A 21212-nucleotide genomic window follows, 5' to 3' on the forward strand; every position below is an offset into this window, starting at 1 on the left:
GGTTCTTCCGCCACCCTGTTCAGTCCCTCTGGAATACTTCCCTGAAGAGAGGTCTGGTTTCTAGGTTAGACCCTACCTGACTGACCTAGGCATTGTTGCAATTACTGAATAAGTGAGAGAGACCCCGACATGACTGAGGTGTGTGCCCATGGTCACACATGGAGTGAGTTCCATGTAGGGAGCAGAATCCTCAGACTGCACATGAACGTGTCTCTGGATGCATTTCTGTGCCCACGTATGGGTGGGTGCCACCTTCAAGGGCATTTGGAGCCAGCAGGAGCTCTGGCATGGCTGCCCGAATCTCCCACTTGGATATATAGCAATATTTATAGTCAGTAGAAGACCAAAGAAAAAGCACCTTTATCAAAATTGGTCCTTTGTGCCTTGTTTTACCAAATGCCTGACTTTTCTGGAGGCTCTTACTATAATTCACAACTTCAGACCCATGGGCAAAATTGCAAAGATTAAGGGGTAACTATAATTCAATGGTTTGATTGTTTCAACATTTGCTCTAAATCCATTATCTAGCAGAAAATTAAAATAGGTATATTGTATCAGCATTAGCATACAGCACTCACTTAAATAAAGTGTTGCTTTGTTGCTCCATATTGAGCTTTTTGAAACTTTAACAATTGTATACCTGTTGTTTTGTTGTTTTCAGTCCTCGTTAGAAAATATACAATTTATTGTGATTTTTTTAAACATTTGTTTAAGGATTTGGAGCCTGAATTTGCCTATGTATTTCATTTGTTTAGAAAGATTCTTTTGGGTTTGGGAAATTTTGTGTAAATTTAAGTTTTTTATGGACATAATTCAAAGGAATGTATAAATTGGTCTTTTGTTAAATGGTTTTTTTAATTGAAAAAAAAAAAAAAAAGCCAGGGTTCATGCCAAGCAGTGGCAGGCCCACTCCTGGGAAGTTTCTGTAAAGCCATGGGCCACTGCAGTGAGGGGACAGTCCCAAAGCCTTGGGAACCACAGGCCACCCAATGCCCTCAGTCCATCCCGGGACTTGGTCGTTGCTACCCTACAGTCACATCCTGAAAGAATGAATATAGCAGAACCTGTGTTGAGGTGGAGAGGAAGAGGCCAAGGGATAGTCTCAAGGAAGAAATGCTGACTCTGGTTGCAGTTTTCAGTGGGAAATGGGAAATCCGTATTCAGGCCCCCCTGGGGAAGTGGAGGGTGGCCCTAAGGGAGTCAGGGTGAGGCCTCTTGGGAGACACCTAACCTGTTTTCCAACTACTTCCCTGGCAGGTGAGGGTGCGCTTCGAGCTGAAGTCCCCGGTGAAGACAATAGAAGATTTCCTCCGGAGGTTCACGCCCAGCCGCCTGGCCTCGGGCTGCAGCAGCATTGGGAGCATGGCCACCAACAAGTCGGCGCACAAGTCCAGCCTCCTGTCCACGCTGGCCACCGACGGCACGCTGTTCCGGCTGGAGGAGAGGCTGGGCCCGCCGGCCCCGGCCCTCACCAGCAATGGCTACAGCAGCGGGGCGGACGGCTGGGCACCTGAGTGCTCAGCACAGGAGCCCAAGCCCGAGCGGGAGCTGCGCTACGAGGCCGAGAGCCCCGACGAGGCAGCGCTCGTCTATGCCGCCCGCGCCTACAGCTGCGCGCTCGTGGACCGACTGCACGACCAGGTGTCGGTAGAGCTGCCCCACCTGGGCAGGCTCACCTTCGAGCTCCTGCACACGCTGGGCTTCGACTCCATCCGCAAGAGGATGTCGGTGGTGATCCGGCACCCACTCACGGACGAGATCAATGTCTACACCAAGGGGGCCGACTCAGTGGTCATGGACCTCCTGCTGCCCTGCTCCACAGGTACCCTGTTCCCCTCCGCTAGCAGCTCCCCGCAGGGAGCAGTCCTGAGAAACCAGCCCCTCCCTCCAGTGGAGCTTTGCCTCTCTGGGTGGCCTTTTCCTCCTCTGAAGGGTTTGGACTAGAATTGGGGGGAGGGCCCAGTGGATGGAGGGCTTCAGTGCCTGAACCCACCTCAGAAGAATGGGGTTGGGGATTAATGGGGGTGAGGCCTAGCATCAGGTTTAAATCTGGGCAATGAAGGTTAAGAGCTTTTAGATTAGAAGTCCCAGAAGGTTCCTTTCTGCCCTGTGATTGCTTGGACCTTGGGCACCTATGAGGCCCAAGCCATGGTTTTTAGCCCATTTGTGGAGTGTTCTCAGGCCACAGCGAGGGCGCAGGTAGTGGGGGCTGCTGGCCTCTGGCCGTCTTAACAGCCGAGAACCTCCGTCTTGGTCTCTTTTGCACTTGACTTCCATGTAACTTTCGGGTTGAAAAAGAGGGGTTCAGATACCACTGGTGTAGAGGGTGGAACTTTGTTTAGCAGAAGGGCTTGTACCTCTTTCCAGATACAAATGCTTCTGGGACTTGGAAGGGGGAGGGCCTGGGTCCCCACTAGTAAACCTAGTCACCCCTCCCTCTGCGCCCAGAGGACAAAGGAGGGCACATCTGACCTCCAGGGGAGAGAAGCGGGGTGGATGGCAGATGGGAGAGGGACCACTGCCTGACCCCCACAGCCTCCCTGTCTTCTGTATCCTGGAAACAGCTCTGGGTACCACCTGTGGGAAACCCTTATGTTGGATATGCCCTTCTGGGGCTCTGGAAAGGAGCTAGGGGTTACCACTTTGCTTCCCATGGTCCTCTCGCCATGATCTCAGTGCCTCAGAACAGGACTCCAGCTCCAGTTAAGGGAAAGTGCACTGGTGGATCTCTGCAGACAAATCCGTTTTCCTGTCACAGAGCTATCGCCTCCCAAAGGCAGCTGAGTGAATTGCAAATGTGTCTTTGAAAGCGGTTTGCATGGCCTTTCTTGAGGGTGACCTACTCCAGGGCAGGGTTTGCCTTCCCACCCCTGTGTTGGTTCTAGGGTGGATGTAGAATCCAATTTACAGGCTGATTTTGCATTCCAAGAGCCTCCTTCATTCTGAAATTTGATTTTGCATCCACGCAAAAGAAAAACAGATAGGTATGGCAATTATCTGTGCAGATTTTATTCTACTGCAAAAATATCACCTTTGTACTATTCCACAGCCTTGTATTAAAGATAGTTTAATGGACCACTGTGTTTCAGACTTTACTACATACAGTGGGTCATGGATAAGGTGAAAAGACTGGACCAGCTCTAGCAAGCAAGGGTGGGATGGGAGGGCAGGAGAGGCTTACCCCCACCTCAGAGAGAGGGCAGGGAGCCTGCTGAGCTGTGCAAGGGACACGAGAGCAACCGAGAAGGCTGCAGCAGTGGCCACGCTTGTACTTGGCTGGCACTGCACTTTTAAAAATGAGTAGAAAGCCTCAAATTTCTAGACAAAGCACAAACAAACAAAACTTCTATCACTCAGAGTCAGCTTCAAGGTCAAGGGGTGAAGGGAGCCCTTGTGCAAGCTGGGAAGCATCCCAGACCCCTCCACCTGGTCCTGGGAGGAATTAACTACAGGTGAGAAAGAACAAAGCCATGGAACAGACAGGTTCAAAGCACAACATTGCCCAAACCATGACATTGAAGGGGGCACCTTAAAAATAAGCAGTTTGTGTAGATCTCCACTTTCCTCTGGGAATTTCCAAGCAGTGTGTCCTTCAAATAAGCTTGAATCGGTCAGAGCTACATGTAGATGCCAGGCAATTTAAGATTCAGGATGTTTAGAGCCCCCAGTGGTTTCCCAAGAAAGGGGATGGCTCTGGGGCAATCTTGAAGTTATCCACCAGTGACACCCTGACATTGTGCATAAATCATTCAACTTTCACTTTGGGGGTGGGGTGGGCGGGTTATGGAGCAGAGCAGGCTTGCAGATGGCCAAGCTGCTCTACCTGTGTGCAGGCGATAAAGTGAGGAGGGCACGAGTGTCCAACATCTTTCTTCAAAGAGCTCACAACACTTTTACCAAAAAGGGCACGAGAAGGCTAAGCTGATGGTGGATGGAGAATGTGTTGTGTTTTTAGGACGTGGCTATGTCTTGCCTGCCCTGCCACTAGGTTGTGTGGGATCAGGTAGAAAGCAGGGACTCTACCCCACCCACTACCTTACGGACCTCTGTTCAAATCCCAAGTCTACATTTATGGGCTGGGGTCACCCTGGACAAGTCACTCCTCCTGTGCCTCAGTTTCTCATCTGTACAAAGGAAATCAGGCTTCTGACCTCACAAGAAGCCCCTGTCCAAGCTCCTAGCACAGTGCTTGGTGTGTTATAGGCATAAAGCATAAGCTGGGTCCCTTTCCCTTCTCTCTGGTTTCTTTTCCTTAAGATTCACTTGCCTGAGGTTCAGTCCAGTGCCACTCTGTGTGGTTTCCCTTCCTTCCTTCCTTCCTTCCATTCCTTCCTTCCTTCCTTCCTTCCTTCCTTCCTTCCTTCCTTCTTCTTTCCTTCCTTCCTTCCTTCGTTGGGTCTTCATTGCTGCGCGCGGGCTTTCCCTAGTTGTGGTGAGCAGGGGCTACTCTTCATTGTGGTGCACAGGCCTCTCATTGCGGTGGCTTCTCCCATTGTGGAGCATAGGCCCCAGGCGCACGACCTTCAGTAGTTGTGGCACATGGGCTCAGTAGTTGTGGCTCGCGGGCTCCAGAGTGCAGGCTCAGTAGTTGTGGTGCATGGGCTTGGTTGCTCCACGGCATGTGGGATCCTCCCAGACCAGGGCTCAAACCCGTGTCCCCTGCACTGGCACGCAGATTCTCAACCACTGCGCCACCAGGGAAGTCCCTGTGTGGTCTTTAAGACACAAAACTTGTGATGGCTCCACCCTCCTCCAAGGGCAAGGATAGAGAGGGAGGGATGGGCAAGATGTGGCGGTCACGGCTTCTCTCCGTGCTGGGCTGGGTGGGCTCCGTCCCGCACAGAAACACGTCAGTGTGGTCTGTGACCACACCCTTGTCCAGGGCACCCTGCCTTCTCTCACTCATTAGTTTTGTTTGGACTAGTGTGGTTAAGGGCAGCATCACAGCCCCCGCACCCTGCTCCTGCCCTGAAATGCAACCTTCCCCTCCCCCTCTGGACAACTCAAGTACTTTATTAGTGTTAATTCCAGAGTCCCTCAGCTAGACATGTCTTTGCTCAAAGAACAGTCAGAATCTGGAATAATGTTATCACAATACCAGGAGTAAATGGTAGTCAAAATTAAGATGACTTTCAGTGTCATCTTTTCAGGAAATTTAAATTCCTAAAGCCCAATAATCTAGGGCAGTGTTTCCCAGCTGTCTCTCTTTTTTTCATTATTGCCCCCTTAAGGTGTCTTTTTAGATATTTTTTTTCTAATGGCCCTTCCATGACATTTTAATGCCACAGATATGCTGTATATGTGTTTATGTACCGTACATGTATCTGTGCTTTATGCGTAATAAGATTTTTTTGCCTCCAAGGGACTAGTCTTCGGTCTGTTGGGGACACTGTCTTCTCCATGAAGAGCACAGATCTAGAAGGTTAAGAGTGTTTCTCCCAGGTCCTGTGTGTCAAGGAGCTGACCTGGTTAGTAGACAGCCTTCCCCAGACCAGGGGCCTCACCACTGTAAAGTAGGGTTGCCAGATTTAGCAAAGAAAATATATTGAATGTCTAGTTAAAATTTAATCTCAGATAAATGACAAATAATGTTTTTAGTAAAAGTATGTCCTATGTGCTATTTGGGCATCTTATATTCTTTTTTTTTTTTTTTTTGGAAGGTGTAAATTATTTCTCACCTTTATTCTTTTTTAAAAAATTTATTTTCTTGATGTATAGTTGATTTACAATGTTGTGTTAATTTCTGCTGCACAGCAAAGTGCTTGTTATAGTTCCCTGTGCTATACAGTAGGACCTTGTCGTTTATCCATTCTATATATCTTTGCATCTGCTAGTCCCAAAACACCCAATCCATACCTCCTCTACCCCTCACCCCCTTGGCAACCACAAATCTGTTCTCTGTCTGTGAGTCTGTTTCTGTTTCATAGATAAGTTCATTTGTGCCATATTTTAGTTTCCATATATGTGATATCATATGGTATTTGTGTCTGTCCCACTTATTTCACTTAGCATGATAATCTCTAGGTCCGTCCATGTTGCTGCAAATGGCATTATTTCTTTTTTTATGGCTGAGTAGTATTCCATTGTGTACATATGTACCACAGCTTCTTCATCCATTCCTCTGTCGATGGACACTTAGGTTGCTTCCATGTCTTGGCTATTGTGAATAGTGCTACAGTGAACATTGGGGTGCATGTATCTTTTCGAATTACAGTTTTCTCTGGATATTTGGGCATCTTATATTCTATCTGGCAACATTACTGGTGTAGGAGGATAGAAACTGCACTTTCTATTAAGTATGACTTTTCCTAAACGGGAAGTTTATGTGCCTCCAGTTACACTCACCTCCTGGACAAAAAGATGCCAGATCACTCTTAATGAGGTTTTGTTTATGTGAGATTCTCATTTCAACAAGGGATATTAGAAATAGTCAAAAATATTATGAGGTTCTTTTTAAAATAACATCTAACTTTTACTTTAAGATTTATATTGAACCTGTATTCTATTGGCAAGTAATGAAGCAAGAGGTGGGCTAAATCTACTGGTGCAGATGTTTTCTGGGCGCCCTTTCTGGAGGCTGTTGGAGTAAATCACAGTGACGTGACGGGGCACCTGTGACATTCCTGCTTAATGAATTGCAACAAAATTCCTGCTAGCATTCCAGTTGCAGCCAGCTACAGTGAGGCAGAATGGGGAGGGCCACGTCGTCCTCACTGGCTCTGAAACACATTCACTCCTAACATACTTTTATCACACGAAAACTAAAGTGCCTTCTGCCTTCTCACTAACAATTATTGACCCAAGAACACGGTGGAGTTAAGAAGGTGTGTGTCACTTTGCCATGGATTCCACAGTGGTGAGGCTCAGAGCCAGCACTTCTGCAGTCTGGTAATAAACAGCAAGTCTGTTCCACATCTGGGTCTACAGAAAACAGAAAAGGGTGGATGTTTGGAAAAATCTTACTAGCTGATAGCTAATTTCTTAGTTGTTTGTGTGTGTGTGTGTGTGTGTGTGTGTGTGGTTAAAAAAACACAATATAAATTCACCATCTTAACCAGTTTTAAGTGTACAGTTCAGTAGTGTTGAGTATATTCATATTGGTGTGCAGCAGATCTCCAGAAATTTTCATCTTGCAAAACTGAAGCTCTGTACAACTCCTTTCTCCCCTCCCCCCAGCCCCTGGCAGCCATCATCCTACTTTCTGGCTCTCTGAGTGTGATTACTTTAGGGACCTGAAAATGTGCCTGTTTTCTCTCCGTGGGTGAGAAGACTTCCCAGCTAGAACCTCTGATGGCGCTGAGCTCTCAGCTGCGGAAACTGCATATATGCAGACTCATTTCAACGGGCCAGGTGTCCTGGGAGCCCAGGCCATTTCACTGGGCTCTGTTGTTCTCACTCATCGTTGTTTCTGCTCTTACTCCAACCTAGATGACGCCAGAGGAAGGTATCAAAAGAAGATCCGGAGCAAGACTCAGAACTACCTCAACCTGTACGCGGTGGAGGGCCTGCGCACCTTGTGCATCGCCAAGAGGGTGAGTAGGCGTGGCTTCGCAGAAGGGGTGGGGCCGGTCACGGGGCTTGGCCTGGGCGCTCATCAGCGGGTCTCACCCAGGTTCTGAGTAAGGAAGAGTATGCCTGTTGGCTGAAGAGCCACTTGGAAGCGGAATCCGCCCTGGACAACCGTGAGGAGCTCCTGTTTCAGTCTGCCATTCGCCTGGAGACGAATCTGCATCTGTTGGGTAATTACGCTCTCCGGCGGGCGGGTGCCGCGGAGCCGGGTGGAGTTTGCAGCATCCTGGATGGAGAGGTGCCCTGGCTCTAGTCAGTGGCAGCTCTGCACACGCTAGGCTTGCTTAAGGACCCCTCTGGCCTGACGCTAGCTAGCGTGGCCCCCAGGCAGGGCTGTGCTCGATTGAACGTCCTCCCCGTGGCCCGTTTCTGGGGCATTCTATGTGCCACCCTGCCAGGCACCACGACAGCGTCCAACCTGCCTCCCCTGAAACCCTGCTTTCCCACCAAAAATAGAGATGAGGAGCAAGGCTTCTCAACAACTGATGCGTTAAAGGATCCCCCCAGTCCCAGGAAACAAACAGAAACCGTTGGACTCGACAGGGCTGCATTTTACATCTAGTAAATAGTTCACAGATTTGATTTGGGTGAAAAAAAAATGGGGCTCATTCTTACTAAATTGTGCCCATATTTGCTACTGAGTTCATGTTAGTATTTATAAAAGTATTTATTGCTTTAGTATTTATTTAATTTATTATTTAAAATATTTATTAATGTATGTATTTTTTTAAAATATTTATTTATTTATTTATTTATTTATGGCTGTGTTGGGTCTTCGTTTCTGTGCGAGGGCTTTCTCTAGTTGTGGCAAGCGGGGGCCACTCTTCATCGCGGTGCACGGGCCTCTCACTATCGTGGCCTCTCCTGTTGCGGAGCACAGGCTCCAGATGCGCAGGCTCAGTAATTGTGGCTCACGGGCCTAGTTGCTCCGTGGCATGTGGGATCCTCCCAGACCAGGGCTCGAACCCGTGTCCCCTGCATTGGCAGGCGGATTCTCAACCACTGTGCCACCAGGGAAGCCCTTAATGTATGTATTAAATTAGCTGGATCTTTGTATACATGCTCTCTGTGCTCTCACCAGGAGCTGGTTGTGGCAGTGCTGTGTATACACACTCCCCATCTCATGGTGCTGGTGGTCAGATGATGATACTCCTGGGGCATGAAGATACGGGGGATTCATCTTTCAACAAGAAAGGCCGTAATTCATTTGGCCCCCTTCCTAGGCAAAGGCGTTGGGTTATCTCTGTATCTACATACTTATATCTAATAGAATAGCTAATATTCAGATATTTAAGAGCACTACATATACATACTTTACACAATATTCTATTTTGCCTACGGTGTCCTGTACGAGGCCACACACTATTCAAAAAAGCCCGAAGATCCAGAGGCCCAGAGGCATCCTGAACGGTACTCAGGAGGTGAATTAAATGAAACACTTGGAAAATGGCTGTGCCCCCTCTAGATTGCCAGGTTTTGATTTCCTGAACTAGGACTGTTCACATCTGGAACGTGCTTCTCCAAAGGACACTGTTGATAGACCCGTGGGATGGGAGGGTGTCCGCTGGTTGTCATGGCCCCCCTCTCTGCAGGGTGCTGTCCCCTGGGACAGCTCTCCTCCCCACCAAGCTCTAACGTCTTGAATGGAGTGAAATCCACCTCCCGGTACCTTCTTCCAGGGGGCACTGGTCCTACCCTCTAGAGCAATGCAGATAAAATCTCCTCCCTTTTCCACAGGATGAGACCTTAACTGTTTGAGAACACAGCTGTGAGTCCCTGAGCTGTCCCTCTTCTGCCTGTCTTTGCAGGCACTCCTTTCTTTCCTTCTTTCAGAGTCTAGGAGCCCTGGCTCAGTTGTCCAGTCCTGGCTCTGCCGCTTACTGGCCATATGAGCCTGGACACTTGCATCCCAGTTTCCTTATCTGCCAAGTGGACGTAGTAGTTCTGTGAGGGTGAGCAGAGGGGATGCAGCAAAGCACTGAGCAAGGTGCAGGCACTGGGTCCAGCCTCACATAGCTGCACGGTGAAGGTGATGAAGCTCGAGTTACTGCTTCCATACCTGTGTGGCCTGGCTGGCATCTTCTGCACAGACTCTCTGCTGATTGGGACCACAGAAATGGCAAACTCACTAATCAGCCTTCCTCCCGCAAGCCAGTTCTTTTTTTTTTTTTTTTTTAAATGCTGTTAACATTTTTTTAAATTAATTAATTTATTTATTTATTTATTTTTGGCTGTGTTGGGTCTTCGTTTCTGTGAGGGCTTTCTCTAGTTGTGGCAAGCGGGGGTCACTCTTCATCGCGGTGTGTGGGCCTCTCATTATCGCGGCCTCTCTTGTTGCGGAGCACAGGCTCCAGACGCGCAGGCTCAGTAGTTGTGGCTCACGGGCCTAGCTGCTCTGCGGCATGTGGGATCTTCCCAGACCAGGGCTCGAACCCGTGTTCCCTGCATTGGCGGGCAGATTCTCAACCACTGCGCCACCAGGGAAGCCCCTGCAAGCCAGTTCTTAAACATGTACCATCCCCTACAACCTGGAATGTTTATGGTTCAAATGATGAAGCCAAGCTGGAGAGCAGGAGAACCCCCACCTCAGTGCTCACCACTGCTTCATCCATGGGCACCGTGCTCCAGCTCCTCTGATTTGTATTTGAGAAATGTGAAGTCAGCTTTTATATTTTTAATATCCCATGCCAAATACCCCTTTTTAAACCTTTTCATTTAGGTTCTTACATTAAGTAACATCAGAGAGCCACAGGGCAAGGATTGTCATTCCCCCTGTGTTCTTGAAATTTTCTTTTCCATAATGTTCTGGCCAAGAACCTAAATTCAAAATACAACATTCTGCTCACTCTCCCCAGCGTTCTTGCTGGTTTCTCCAAATGTCATCTGAAACTTCCCAGTTGGTGAGATTTTTCCCCTCCATTGAAAGCTACCTGACATCTGAGTGCAGTGAAATAAGGTGGCATTAGCTTGAACCCCACTAACTACCCTGATTATAATACTCAAAATACCAGGTTCTCCCAAGGATCAGGTTGTAAAGAAGGTGACATTTATTCAAAGTCACATAAATTATATTACAAACAAGCTACCTTGGAGAGCTGAAAAGAGATACTAGGCTTCCAGATCGTTTTAAAAGGACTGTTCCTCAGATTGCCTCTTTATTCTCAGCCATAGTTCACACTGAGACAGACATGCTTTCCATAACTATATTTCTAAGTTCATTAATATCCTGTGTTTGATTCAAACATGCACGTTATATAGGTGAGGGGCAGTCAAGTGACCCAATTAGGAGCCCATTACTTTGGCCAATAAGCTCCTGAAATAAAGAAGGTATGTTTTCAAGGTGTTAGGTTTTCCCTGAAAAGAGGCAGACTTCCTCTGGATGGGAATTTATCAGCGAGGTCTTCCTTGCTTTCTTTCTTGGTGGACACTTATCAAGGAGCCCTGGCTGAGTGGCCAGAGTACAAGGATGGGAGATAGAAGGCCTTTCTGCAGAAAATCCCCATCTAGTGAAGAGTGGGTAGTTGGTTGAGTTGTACACAAAGCACCGCATTGTAGGAAGTGCTATCCTAGAGCAAACATGCAGCTCAGAGGTTTGGATCAGAGACATACCATAAGGGGAATGCTGGCCCTTCCCTGGCTAACTCACTTCCCTCACCCTGCTTTCCACACCTGTGTTATGGGGATCATTGTAGTTCTCACATCTTAGGGAAGCTGTGAAAACTTTTTCTGGCATATAGGAATCTATCAAGGTTAGCCATGGTTATGATTATTCCACAATCATTATTATTAAGTATGAATAAGACACTATGAACACGCAGAGGTGGCAAGATCATCCCTTCCTCTTTCCCCCACATCAGGGAACATATCGTAGCAGAAGTGACACTTAGGATGCACTGAGAGATGTCAACTCTGTTGGATGGTGAAGATAAGAAGCCAGAGATGTACACTTTATTCTAATGCTAGAGCCACAGAGCTGGGGAAGCGGAGAGGGGCCAGGAGGGTGGTTAGGGTCATGCTCACCATGAGCAAGCATCATAAAGAGGTTCCATTCCTAAGCAGACCTTGAACCCCACACCCCTGCCTGGTCCTTCCTGGGAGGACTTAATGGTTCAGAGCAGAGGAAAGCTTGGGTGCAATGTCCCCTCCTCCTTTCTGGGTCCTTCCCAAGTTACCACTTAGCCTTCTGGTGCATTCATCAAGTGTGGGGTAGGCCCAGGTCCAACACCCCACACAGGCTGCATGAGATGGAAGAGAGAAGACACTTGCCCCTGAGGGGGGCTTCTGGGGAGTTGGTGACACTGTTTCCTGAGCTCAGGGCTGACTACACAGCTGTGTGATTTGTGAAAGTGCATCAAAGGGTATACTTAAGAAATGTGCACTTTTTGTACATGTGTTCTACCTTGACTCCTTCCTCCCCACACCTGCCATCTCACCCATTCAAGGCAGAGAAAGGGAAATGGTGTCTATCTTAGTCATTTCAGGCTACTTGAACAAAACTTCCATAGACAAGGTGGCTTAAACAGCAGACATTTATTTCTCAACAGTTCTGGAAGCTGGAAGTCTCAGGTCAAAGTGCTGGCCAGTTTGGTTACTGAAAAGGGCTGTCTTCCTGGTTTGCAGATGGCTGCCTTCCTTCTGCATCCTCGCACAGTGGAGAGAAGTCGTCTCCCTTGTGTCTTTTGCTGTGAGGGCACAAATCCCTTTCATGAGGCCTCCACCCTCATGACCTAATCACCTCCCAAAGGCCCGACCTCCTAATGCCATTACCTTGGGGATTAGGGCATCAACCTATGAATTTTTAGGGGGGGACACAAACATTCAGTCTATAACAGCATCCCAGCACAGGGAGCAGCGTGCATAAAAGAGAAAGGCAAGGCTGACAAGGAGGCCTCAGGCAATGCTGCACTTCTAGAAGGAAGGTGAGACCATCTCACCAAGTTGGAAACGGAGGGAAAAACAGACTGGCCTAGAGGACACTTTTCTGCATTGAGTAGTATATTTTTCCCAATATACTGAGACCTGCACGGGAAAATCTGTCCCTTAATCATTATTTTTGTGGAAAAAACATTCAGGATAATGTTGCTTTCAAGAAATAGTGGGCCTTTGTGATCTGTTTCGACAGCTAATGGTAAGCGTTGTTGAGAGCAAGCACTGTGGGTGTCATTCACCAGAAGCTTTCTGTGGGATGGATAAGTTTTAAAACTTTTCATCCCTCCAAATATGGTCACTCCCACCATCTCCCCACAAGCTTCGTTTCCAAGTTATCTGTAAAGTTAAAAGTTGGCTGCATGTTAGAAAGCATTGGAGGTGCTCTGTTGTACGTCCAGAGAATTATGTTCAGTGCCTCCCAGGTATCCCTACCATGTGGAATCAAGAGCTAGTGAAGGTGCCCCCATGTCCTGAATGAGGAATCACCGAGTGCTTCCAGATAAGATGGACCACAGCAGGGCCCAGTCTGCAGGGTGGGGCCAGCACCTCTGCTGTGTCGGAGCGAGGCATTCATGCCGGTCAGGGTCGGCGCCCATGAGCAGAGGGCTTACCCACACTGTTGTACCTTTGACCAGGTGCCACTGGGATTGAAGACCGCCTGCAGGACGGAGTCCCTGAAACCATTGCTAAATTGCGTCAAGCAGGCCTGCAGATTTGGGTTCTCACCGGTGACAAACAGGAAACAGCCATTAACATCGCTTACGCCTGCAAACTGCTGGACCATGACGAGGAAGTCATCACCCTGAACGCCGAATCCCAGGTGGGTGGATGTTGGGGAGACCCGCTGTGCCTGGGCAGCCTCACACCCCACCAGCCCCAGAGCAGAGCAGGAAAGAATGCCTTCCATTTCTGGCAGCCGCTGTGAGGCGGGCCTTTGCTCTCTGCTCTGTTTGCACCTGTGTTGTGTTTCTGGCACTCAGAACGTGCTTGTCATAGTCTTGGAAGATGTGGGATTTGCTGGGATTTCTTAGGAACGCGCATCTCGGCTTTATAATGCAAAATTCAACCCACTTTTTCCTGACATACTTTCCAGCCAACAGTATCAGAGAGTGTTCTTCATGAGGTCACATGGAGCCAGGGCAACGGTCCATTCTGCGTTGGCGTCCTCAGGATGGCATGTGTTGTCTCACGGATGCCCCAGTGGCATGTGGGTTTTCATTCGTCACATCTATTGACTGAAATCCCCAAGTGTGGAGGGTGGATCTCTTCCCATAGGCCCTGGCCGGGGCTCTGATTTCTCGAGTGACTGACTCTCCCTTGGAACATCTCCTCCAGCAGATGACAAAGTCTAACTTTTATGGATCATGCTCTAGGTGTCACACGTAAGATGTCCCTAATCACAAGGATTTCTCCTTTATTTTCTTCTAAAACTTTTATAGTTTAGCATCTCAGCTTTAAACACAATCTGTTTTGTGTAGAATTTTGTCTAAGGTGTGAGGTTTACATCAAACTGCATTTTTCTGCATTATTCAGGCACCGTTTGTGGACAGTCTTTTTTCCACTAAACTGTCTTTACACCTTTGTTGAAAATCAATTGGTCCTATTTGTGTGGGTCTATTTCTAGACTTTCTATTCTGTTCCATTGATCTGTGTGTCTGTCCCTTCACCAATACCATGCTGTCCTGTGGGTTTTTAAATGTCTTAAAATAGGCAGTGTTTTGTTTAATTTCCAAGTGTTTGGAGTTTTCCTATTTTCTTTCTGTTACTGATTTCTATTTTAAACCTATTTTATTGATTTCTATCCATTATTGTCATAGAATATGCTTTTTATGATTTTAATTCTTTCATATTAATTTTTTTTAATGACCCAGGGTATGATCTATCTTGGTGAATGTTCATATGCATATGAAAAGAATGTATGTTCTGCTGTGTTGTTGGCTGGTATATCAATTAGATCCAGTTGAGAGATGGTACGGTTCAATTTTTCTATAATAGGGGTCAGCAAACTGTGGCCTACAGGTCAAATCCAACCTACCACCTGTTTCTGTAGAGTTTTATTTGAACACAGCCTTCCCCATGTTTTTATATACAATCTTTGGCTGTTTTCATGCTATAATGGCAGTTTTGAGTAGTTGCCACAGAGACTGAATGATCTGAAAAGCCTGAAATAATTTACTCTGGCCCCAAATAGCTACTCCAGCTATTTTGATTTCTGTTTGCATGGCATACCTTGTTTGATCCTTTAGTTTTTAATCTACCTGTAGCATTACATTTGAAATGAGGTGAGGTTTTTTGTTTGTTTATGGTTTTTTTGGTAGATCATGTTTTCATACATCAGACAGTCCCTTTTAATTGGTATGCTTAGATCATTTACATTTATTATAATTATCAATATGTTTGGATTCAAGTCTACTATTTTATCTTTTGTTTTCTTATTATTCTCTGTTTTTTGTTCCTCCATTCCTTTTTCTACCTTCTTTTGGGTTATTTGAACATTTTTTAGTATTTCATTTTAATTTGTCTCTTATGTTTTGACATCACTTAGCTTTTTTTTTAATTAATTAATTAATTAATTTTTGGCTGTGTTGGGTCTTCGTTTCTGTGTGAGGGCTTTCTCTAGTTGTGGCAAGTGGGGGCCACTCTTCATCGTGGTGCGCAGGCCTCTCACTATCGTGGCCTCTCTTGTTGTGGAGCACAAGCTCCAGACACGCAGGCTCAGTAGTTGTGGCTCACGGGCTTAGTAGCTCTGCGGCATGTGGGATCTTCCCAGACCAGGGCTCGAACCCATGTCCCCTGCATTGGCAGGCAGATTCTCAACCACTGTGCCAGCAGGGAAGCCCCCATCACTTAGCTTTTTTAGTGTATTTTCTAGGATTACACTATGCATACTTAAGTTGTCACAGTCTACTTAGAATCAATGGAATGAAGAAATCTTACCACTCCACGTGCCCCTTACTCTTCCCCCTAACATTGAAGGTGTCATATATTACAACTGCATGAATTGAAATCCTCATCAGATATTATATTTTTTGCTTTCAATCTAAAAGCATATTTTAAAGAAATCAAGAGGAAAAGAATGGTCCATTATATTTAGTTAAAATAAATTATATTTACATAAATTAAATTATATTTACAATTTCTGTTGTTCTTCCATTTCTGTTGTTTCAGGTTTCCTTGTGGCACAATTTCCCTTCTCTAGGAAGAACTTCCTTTATCTATGTTTTAGAGTAGGTCCACTGGTGGCAAATGCCCTTGCTTTTCTTCATCAGAGAATGTCTTTATTTCACTGTGGTACCTAGTGAGAAATCAACAGTCATTTGAATAATTATTACCCCATAGCTAATGAATCATTTATATCTGGCTGCTTTCCAATGTTTTTCTTTGTCTATAATTTTAAGCACTTTCATTACGGTGTGTTTGGGCATGGATTTCTTTTGATTTATAATCTGGGACTTGCTAAGATTCTTTAATCTGTGGGGTTATGTCTTTCACCAGATTTCGTAAGTTTTCAGCCATTATTTCATCAAATACTTTTTCTGCACTGCACTTTCTCCTCTTCTTCTGTAAGACTGATGACATGAATATTGGGTCTTTTGTTATTTTCTCAAGGGTCCCGCAGGTGCTCTTCAGTTTTCAATTTTTTTTTCTCTCTTGTTCAAATTGGATAATTTCTCTTGATCTGTCTTTGAGATCACTGACTTTTTCTTCTGTTATCTCCATTCTGCTATTGAGCCCATTTAGTGGATTTTTAAAAATAAACTTTTTATATAGAATGGTTTTAGATTTACAAAAAAATTGTGAAGAATAGTACTGTTTCACCTATACATAATTTTGCCTATTATTAACATCTTTACAATTTATAATATGATATTGATATACAGTTACTTACTAAAATCTGTGCTATATTCAGATTGCCTTAACTTTTACCTAATGTCCTTTTTGTTTTCCAGAATCTCATTGAGAACCCACATTACATTTTCTTTAAATTAATTTATTTATTTGGCTGCGTTGGGTCTTAGTTGCAGCATGTGGGATCTTCGTTGCGGCACGTGGAATCTTTTGTTGCGGCACATGGGCTCTTCATTGCAGCACACAGGCTTCTCTCTGGTTGTGGTGCTTGGGCTCTAGAGTGTGCGGGCTCAGTAGTGGCAGCATGCAGGCTCTCTAGTTATGGCACGTGGGCTCCAGAGTGCATGGGCTCAGTAGTTGAGGCACACAGGCTCTCTAGTTGTGTCGCGTGAGCTCTAGAGCGCACGGGCTCAGTAGTTGTGGTGCACGGGCTTAGTTGCCCCACGGCACGTGGGATGTTAGTTCTCCGACCAGGGATCGAACCCACGTCCCCTGCATTGGAAGGAGGATTCTTAACCACTGGGCCACCACCAGGGTAGTCCCCAGGATCCACATTACATTTAGTCATCATGTCTCCTTAGGTTCTTACTGGCTATAACAGTTTCTCAGACTTTCTTCATTTTTGATGACCTTGACAGTTTTGAGGATAGATACATTCAGGTGATTCGTAGAATGTCTTTACATGGGAATTTGTCTGATATCTTTCTCATGATTAAAGTTATGAGTTTTGGGGAAGAAGACCACAGACGAAGGGCCATTTTCATCATTTCATCGCATCATATCAAGAGCACATTCTATCAACATGACGTATCACTGTGTATGTTAATTTTGTCAGGTTTCTCCCCCGTAAACTAATTCTCACGCTGTCCTCTCTGGAAGGAAGTCACTGTGCACAGCTCACAGAGAGTGTGGGGGTTATAATCCCCCTCCTTGAGCACGGAGAAATTATGTAAATTACTTATGTAATCCAATGATGGACACATAAGTGGAATCCAGTGAGCTTTTCATTTTCGTTAATGTGTTTTGGGGGTTCTAAAATTTTTATTTGATTGCTCTTTATATCTTCTATTTTTTACTGAGACTTCCTTTCTATTCATTTCTAGAATTTTTTCTTACTTCTTGGAACACTTTTATAATGGCTGCTTCAGAGTCTGTCAGGTAATTGCAGTATGTGTGTCATCTTGACATTGGCTTGATTGTCTTTTACCACAGGCACTGAAAATTTCCTAGCTCTTTATATGCTGATAAATTTGGAGTTATGTTGTGGGTATTTTGAATGGCACTCTGATCATTTTAAATTTGGAGAATGTGGATTTTTTTAAGGCAGGATATCAGTCCTCTTGGGTGCAGCCTGCAGGCTCTGAACAGCCTTGGGGTGTTGATTTCAATGTCAGTTTTGTTTGGCCTTTGCCAAGCTGTTAGAATCTGTCTCACATTTTTGCCAAGCTCCCCCCTCCTGACAATTTTTCCAGTACTTTCTGATTCTCTGGGACTCCCTCTGGCATGAAAGCTGGGGTTTGAGTTACCTTGATCTGCTTTGTACTTCTGCACCGACTTTCAGGGCCAAGTGGTGGCAGGACAGACAGAAAGGAGGGCAGCCGTTGCCTTGCTGTCCTGGGGCCACAGCTGCTCTGATAGGAAGGAAGGACCACCTCCCTCAGAGTCCCCAGCAACAGATGGCTGTGCTACCACTGTTGTTCCTACTGCTGCCCACGGAGCAAAATTGCCTGGGGCTGGGTTCAAGAGAATAGAGGAAAAAATAAATAAAAATGGGGTTTCCTCCATTTTCTCTAAGCATTGGAAGTTCTCTTTTCCGCTCCTCAAGCCAGAAGTAGAGGGCTTCTAGAGCTGGAGCTTTCTCTGTCCCTGCCTCGGTGCCCACCTCCAGCTTCCGTGACACCTGGGTCCAGGTGAGGGCCTGCCAGAGTGACAGTGGAAACCTTGCAGTTCAGCGTGTTTAGAATGCCGGTCTTCTTCCCCAGCCTGACAGCTACTGTTTACTCTGAGTACTCAAAGTGGCTCTATGAATCTGTCCAGGTGCCACAGCTGCACCTGTAGGGGAGGCAGGGCGTGCTTGCTCCATCCTACCTTGTCAGTGCCTTGTGCTAGGACCAGGGCATCCATGGTATACCTGCAATGAGGTCCCGCATTCTCTGCGAGGCCTTCCCAGTCACCACCACTCCCAGCCCTGCCTGGAAGCAAGTTTTCCCCTCCCTGTATCCAGGGACACTTTGCACATGCTGGTCAGTGACTTGCTGTGGTCATGGGTGTGTGTGTGTGTCCGGCTGCCTGCTCATCACTCAAGGCCAACAGCTGCGTCTTCTTGGTCTTCTTTTCTCCAGTCTCACTCATTTTCCTCGATGTAAAAGGTCCTCAGTTAAGTGCTTGTCAGACACACCTGGATTCCCACAGTGCATTGTAGGAAGCTGCTCACTAACCTGGGGGCTCATTGTCCATCCGTGGAGGACCAGGAACCACTTCAGTTCCCTGGAGTGTGTTCGTTCTTGGAAACACTTTTCCCTCCTATGCCTCTGTCCCCTGACCTTGCAGGTTCCCCAGGAAGTTTCCCTATTCTTTCTGGAACTCAGATACAGCTTTGGAAGGGCACTGCCAATTCAAAGCCTCAGTAATGAGGCTTTTTTTTTTAACTTCATTTTCCTGAGCTTAGGGAGACACTGATTACACTTCTTGCGGAGCTAATCACAACAGAAGCTTTTGTTGGTACCTCACTAGGAAACAAGAAGGGCTGAGTAAGGGCCTCTGAGGACCATGGGGAAGTGCCTGGAAAGCTCCCATAGCCTAACTAGCCGGCAGCTCAGCCTGTCTGGCCAGGCCTCCCAAAGTGAAAATGCTTTGTCCTAACCTCTACACAGTATAATGGAATCAAGTAGAGTCTTATAGGAACCCTAAACCAACTCAAATTCTTTCATGTTGAAAGTCATCCACTTTTACCGACTTCCCAGGCTCAGGATGGCCACCTCCTGGGCAGAGCCTACAGCCTGGGTCCCTGGAGATTCTCAGATGTGTTGTGTGGGCAGCCTGGTCTGTGATGCGGCCGAGTGACCTGCACCGTCCTCTCGTGTCCATTTCAGGAGGCGTGTGCAGCCCTGCTGGACCAGTGCCTACACTATGTGCAGTCCAGGAGCCCCCACAGTGCCGCCGAGAAGACCGCTGGCGGCGTGAGCGTGGGCTTCTCCCCCCTCTGCTCGCCCTCTGCAGCCGCCATCTCTGGCCCCAGCCCCAGCCTTGTGATCGATGGGAGAAGTCTGGCCTATGCCCTCGAGAGAAACCTGGAGGACAAATTCCTCTTCCTTGCTAAGCAGTGCCGGTCTGTCCTTTGCTGTCGCTCGACTCCCCTGCAGAAGAGCATGGTGGTGAAGCTGGTCAGGAGCAAGCTCAAGGCCATGACTCTGGCCATAGGCAAGTATCCAGGCCGAACAGCCCCCACCTCTGCAGATGCTTCCTGTCAAAGCATCTTGAATTTCCTGCCCCTTCCACGCTATGCCATAGGATGGGAAAACGCTTCCTTGCTCTTTTTTCTATTTATAAAATCACACCTGGTACAATGAAACAGGCAGCCTGTTCCAAATATAAAGCTTGGATTTGAAAGCCACCAAATGTACTAGCAACAGATATAGCTACATATTAGGAAGTCAGTAATTCAATGGTGGTTGAAGAAGATGGAGCTTATTACTGTCTCCTGGGCGACAGAAGACTACTGTCCAGCAGCCTCAGCCACAGTGGAGCCCTGCACACTAAGCACGATCCCAGGCCAACTTAGGAAGAAAGCCCTTTGCAGGTGCTTCTAATGGCCGTGAGCCACCTGGAGTCCAAAGCTTCATCATGCTGCACGACCCAGGGACTCCATGGTGATCAGAATTCCCATCGCTTCTTGTCTGCTGAACTTTGTTTCAAGACAAGCATCTAATTTGAACAATCCCTCCTAAGGTCTGAATAGTTGCTAAATTTTGCATCCTTTCCTTAAGGACTGTGCATCTAATGGTGGTTTTTCCTTGCAGACTGTTGGTCTGGAGAGCCTTCTCGGCTCCTCTTCCGTGCTGCACGGTGCTCACCTGTCTCCCCCAGGGGAGTGTCCCCATGTCTGATACAGGTCCGGCCTCCAGTGAGGTTCAGGGACTTGGCAGCGCCACCTGCTGGTGAGGGATGGGAGAGACTGCAGGTAGCCCAGGAAAAGAGATGATATGATCCCCGGGATCCCCCGATATCAAACAGTTTGTTTTCCCTGCATATAGAATGCACACCGGGGTGAGAGTTGGCTCTGAAATAAAGCATCCTCACCAATCACTAATAGTTACTGTATTTTCTACAAAAGGTCTGTGACAGCCCCTCCTTGATGACGTAGGGATTGCCACCCTGTCATACAGGACACCTCATCAGGATAGTTGAGGCTGGTGTTGAGCCCAGTCCGTGGGGGATGGCCTTAGCATGGTCGTCATGGAGACGGCCCTACACATCCCCAGGGCCATGGTAACTGCTAAGGGGAGTGAGTGTGTGTTCATCTGTGGCCCCTTAGTTCAGGCTGAGGTAAGACAGGCAGCTCTTCTGGGGGTGGCCCCTCCTCAGGGAGGCTGTCTCAGGACCACCTTTGCCCTCATGTACCTGGAGGGGCCTTTAGGGCTCGGGCTGTCTGAGCAAGTGTTGGAGGGAGAAGCTGAGGAGTCTGTAGGCTGGGTCTGCACCCTTACCGATAACTTTGCTCCTGTGTAACATGAGGACAGTGCCCCCCAGTGGGGCTGGTGTAAGACCTGAATGATAAAGCACATTTTCACTGTCTGGTCAGTGCCTGCTCAGCCACTGAATCACTGATGTGTGGCATTCATTTAGGAAAACGGAGGTAAAGCTTG

General features: G+C 47.1%; 1 protein-coding gene across 1 annotated transcript in view; it reads left to right on the forward strand.

The window, feature by feature from the left end:
• The window catches only part of ATP10A (ATPase phospholipid transporting 10A (putative)), a 181854-nt gene that overhangs the window by 147704 nt on the left and 12938 nt on the right, over positions 1 to 21212 (forward strand). Inside the window, 5 exon segments of the mRNA XM_007179130.2 lie at positions 1258 to 1822; positions 7429 to 7532; positions 7613 to 7739; positions 13134 to 13318; positions 19440 to 19767. Of these exon segments, the coding sequence (XP_007179192.2) occupies positions 1258 to 1822; positions 7429 to 7532; positions 7613 to 7739; positions 13134 to 13318; positions 19440 to 19767 (1309 nt within the window).

Source organism: Balaenoptera acutorostrata, chromosome 3 (assembly GCF_949987535.1).
Source record: "Balaenoptera acutorostrata chromosome 3, mBalAcu1.1, whole genome shotgun sequence".
In the NCBI taxonomy this organism is placed as follows: domain Eukaryota; kingdom Metazoa; phylum Chordata; class Mammalia; order Artiodactyla; family Balaenopteridae; genus Balaenoptera; species Balaenoptera acutorostrata.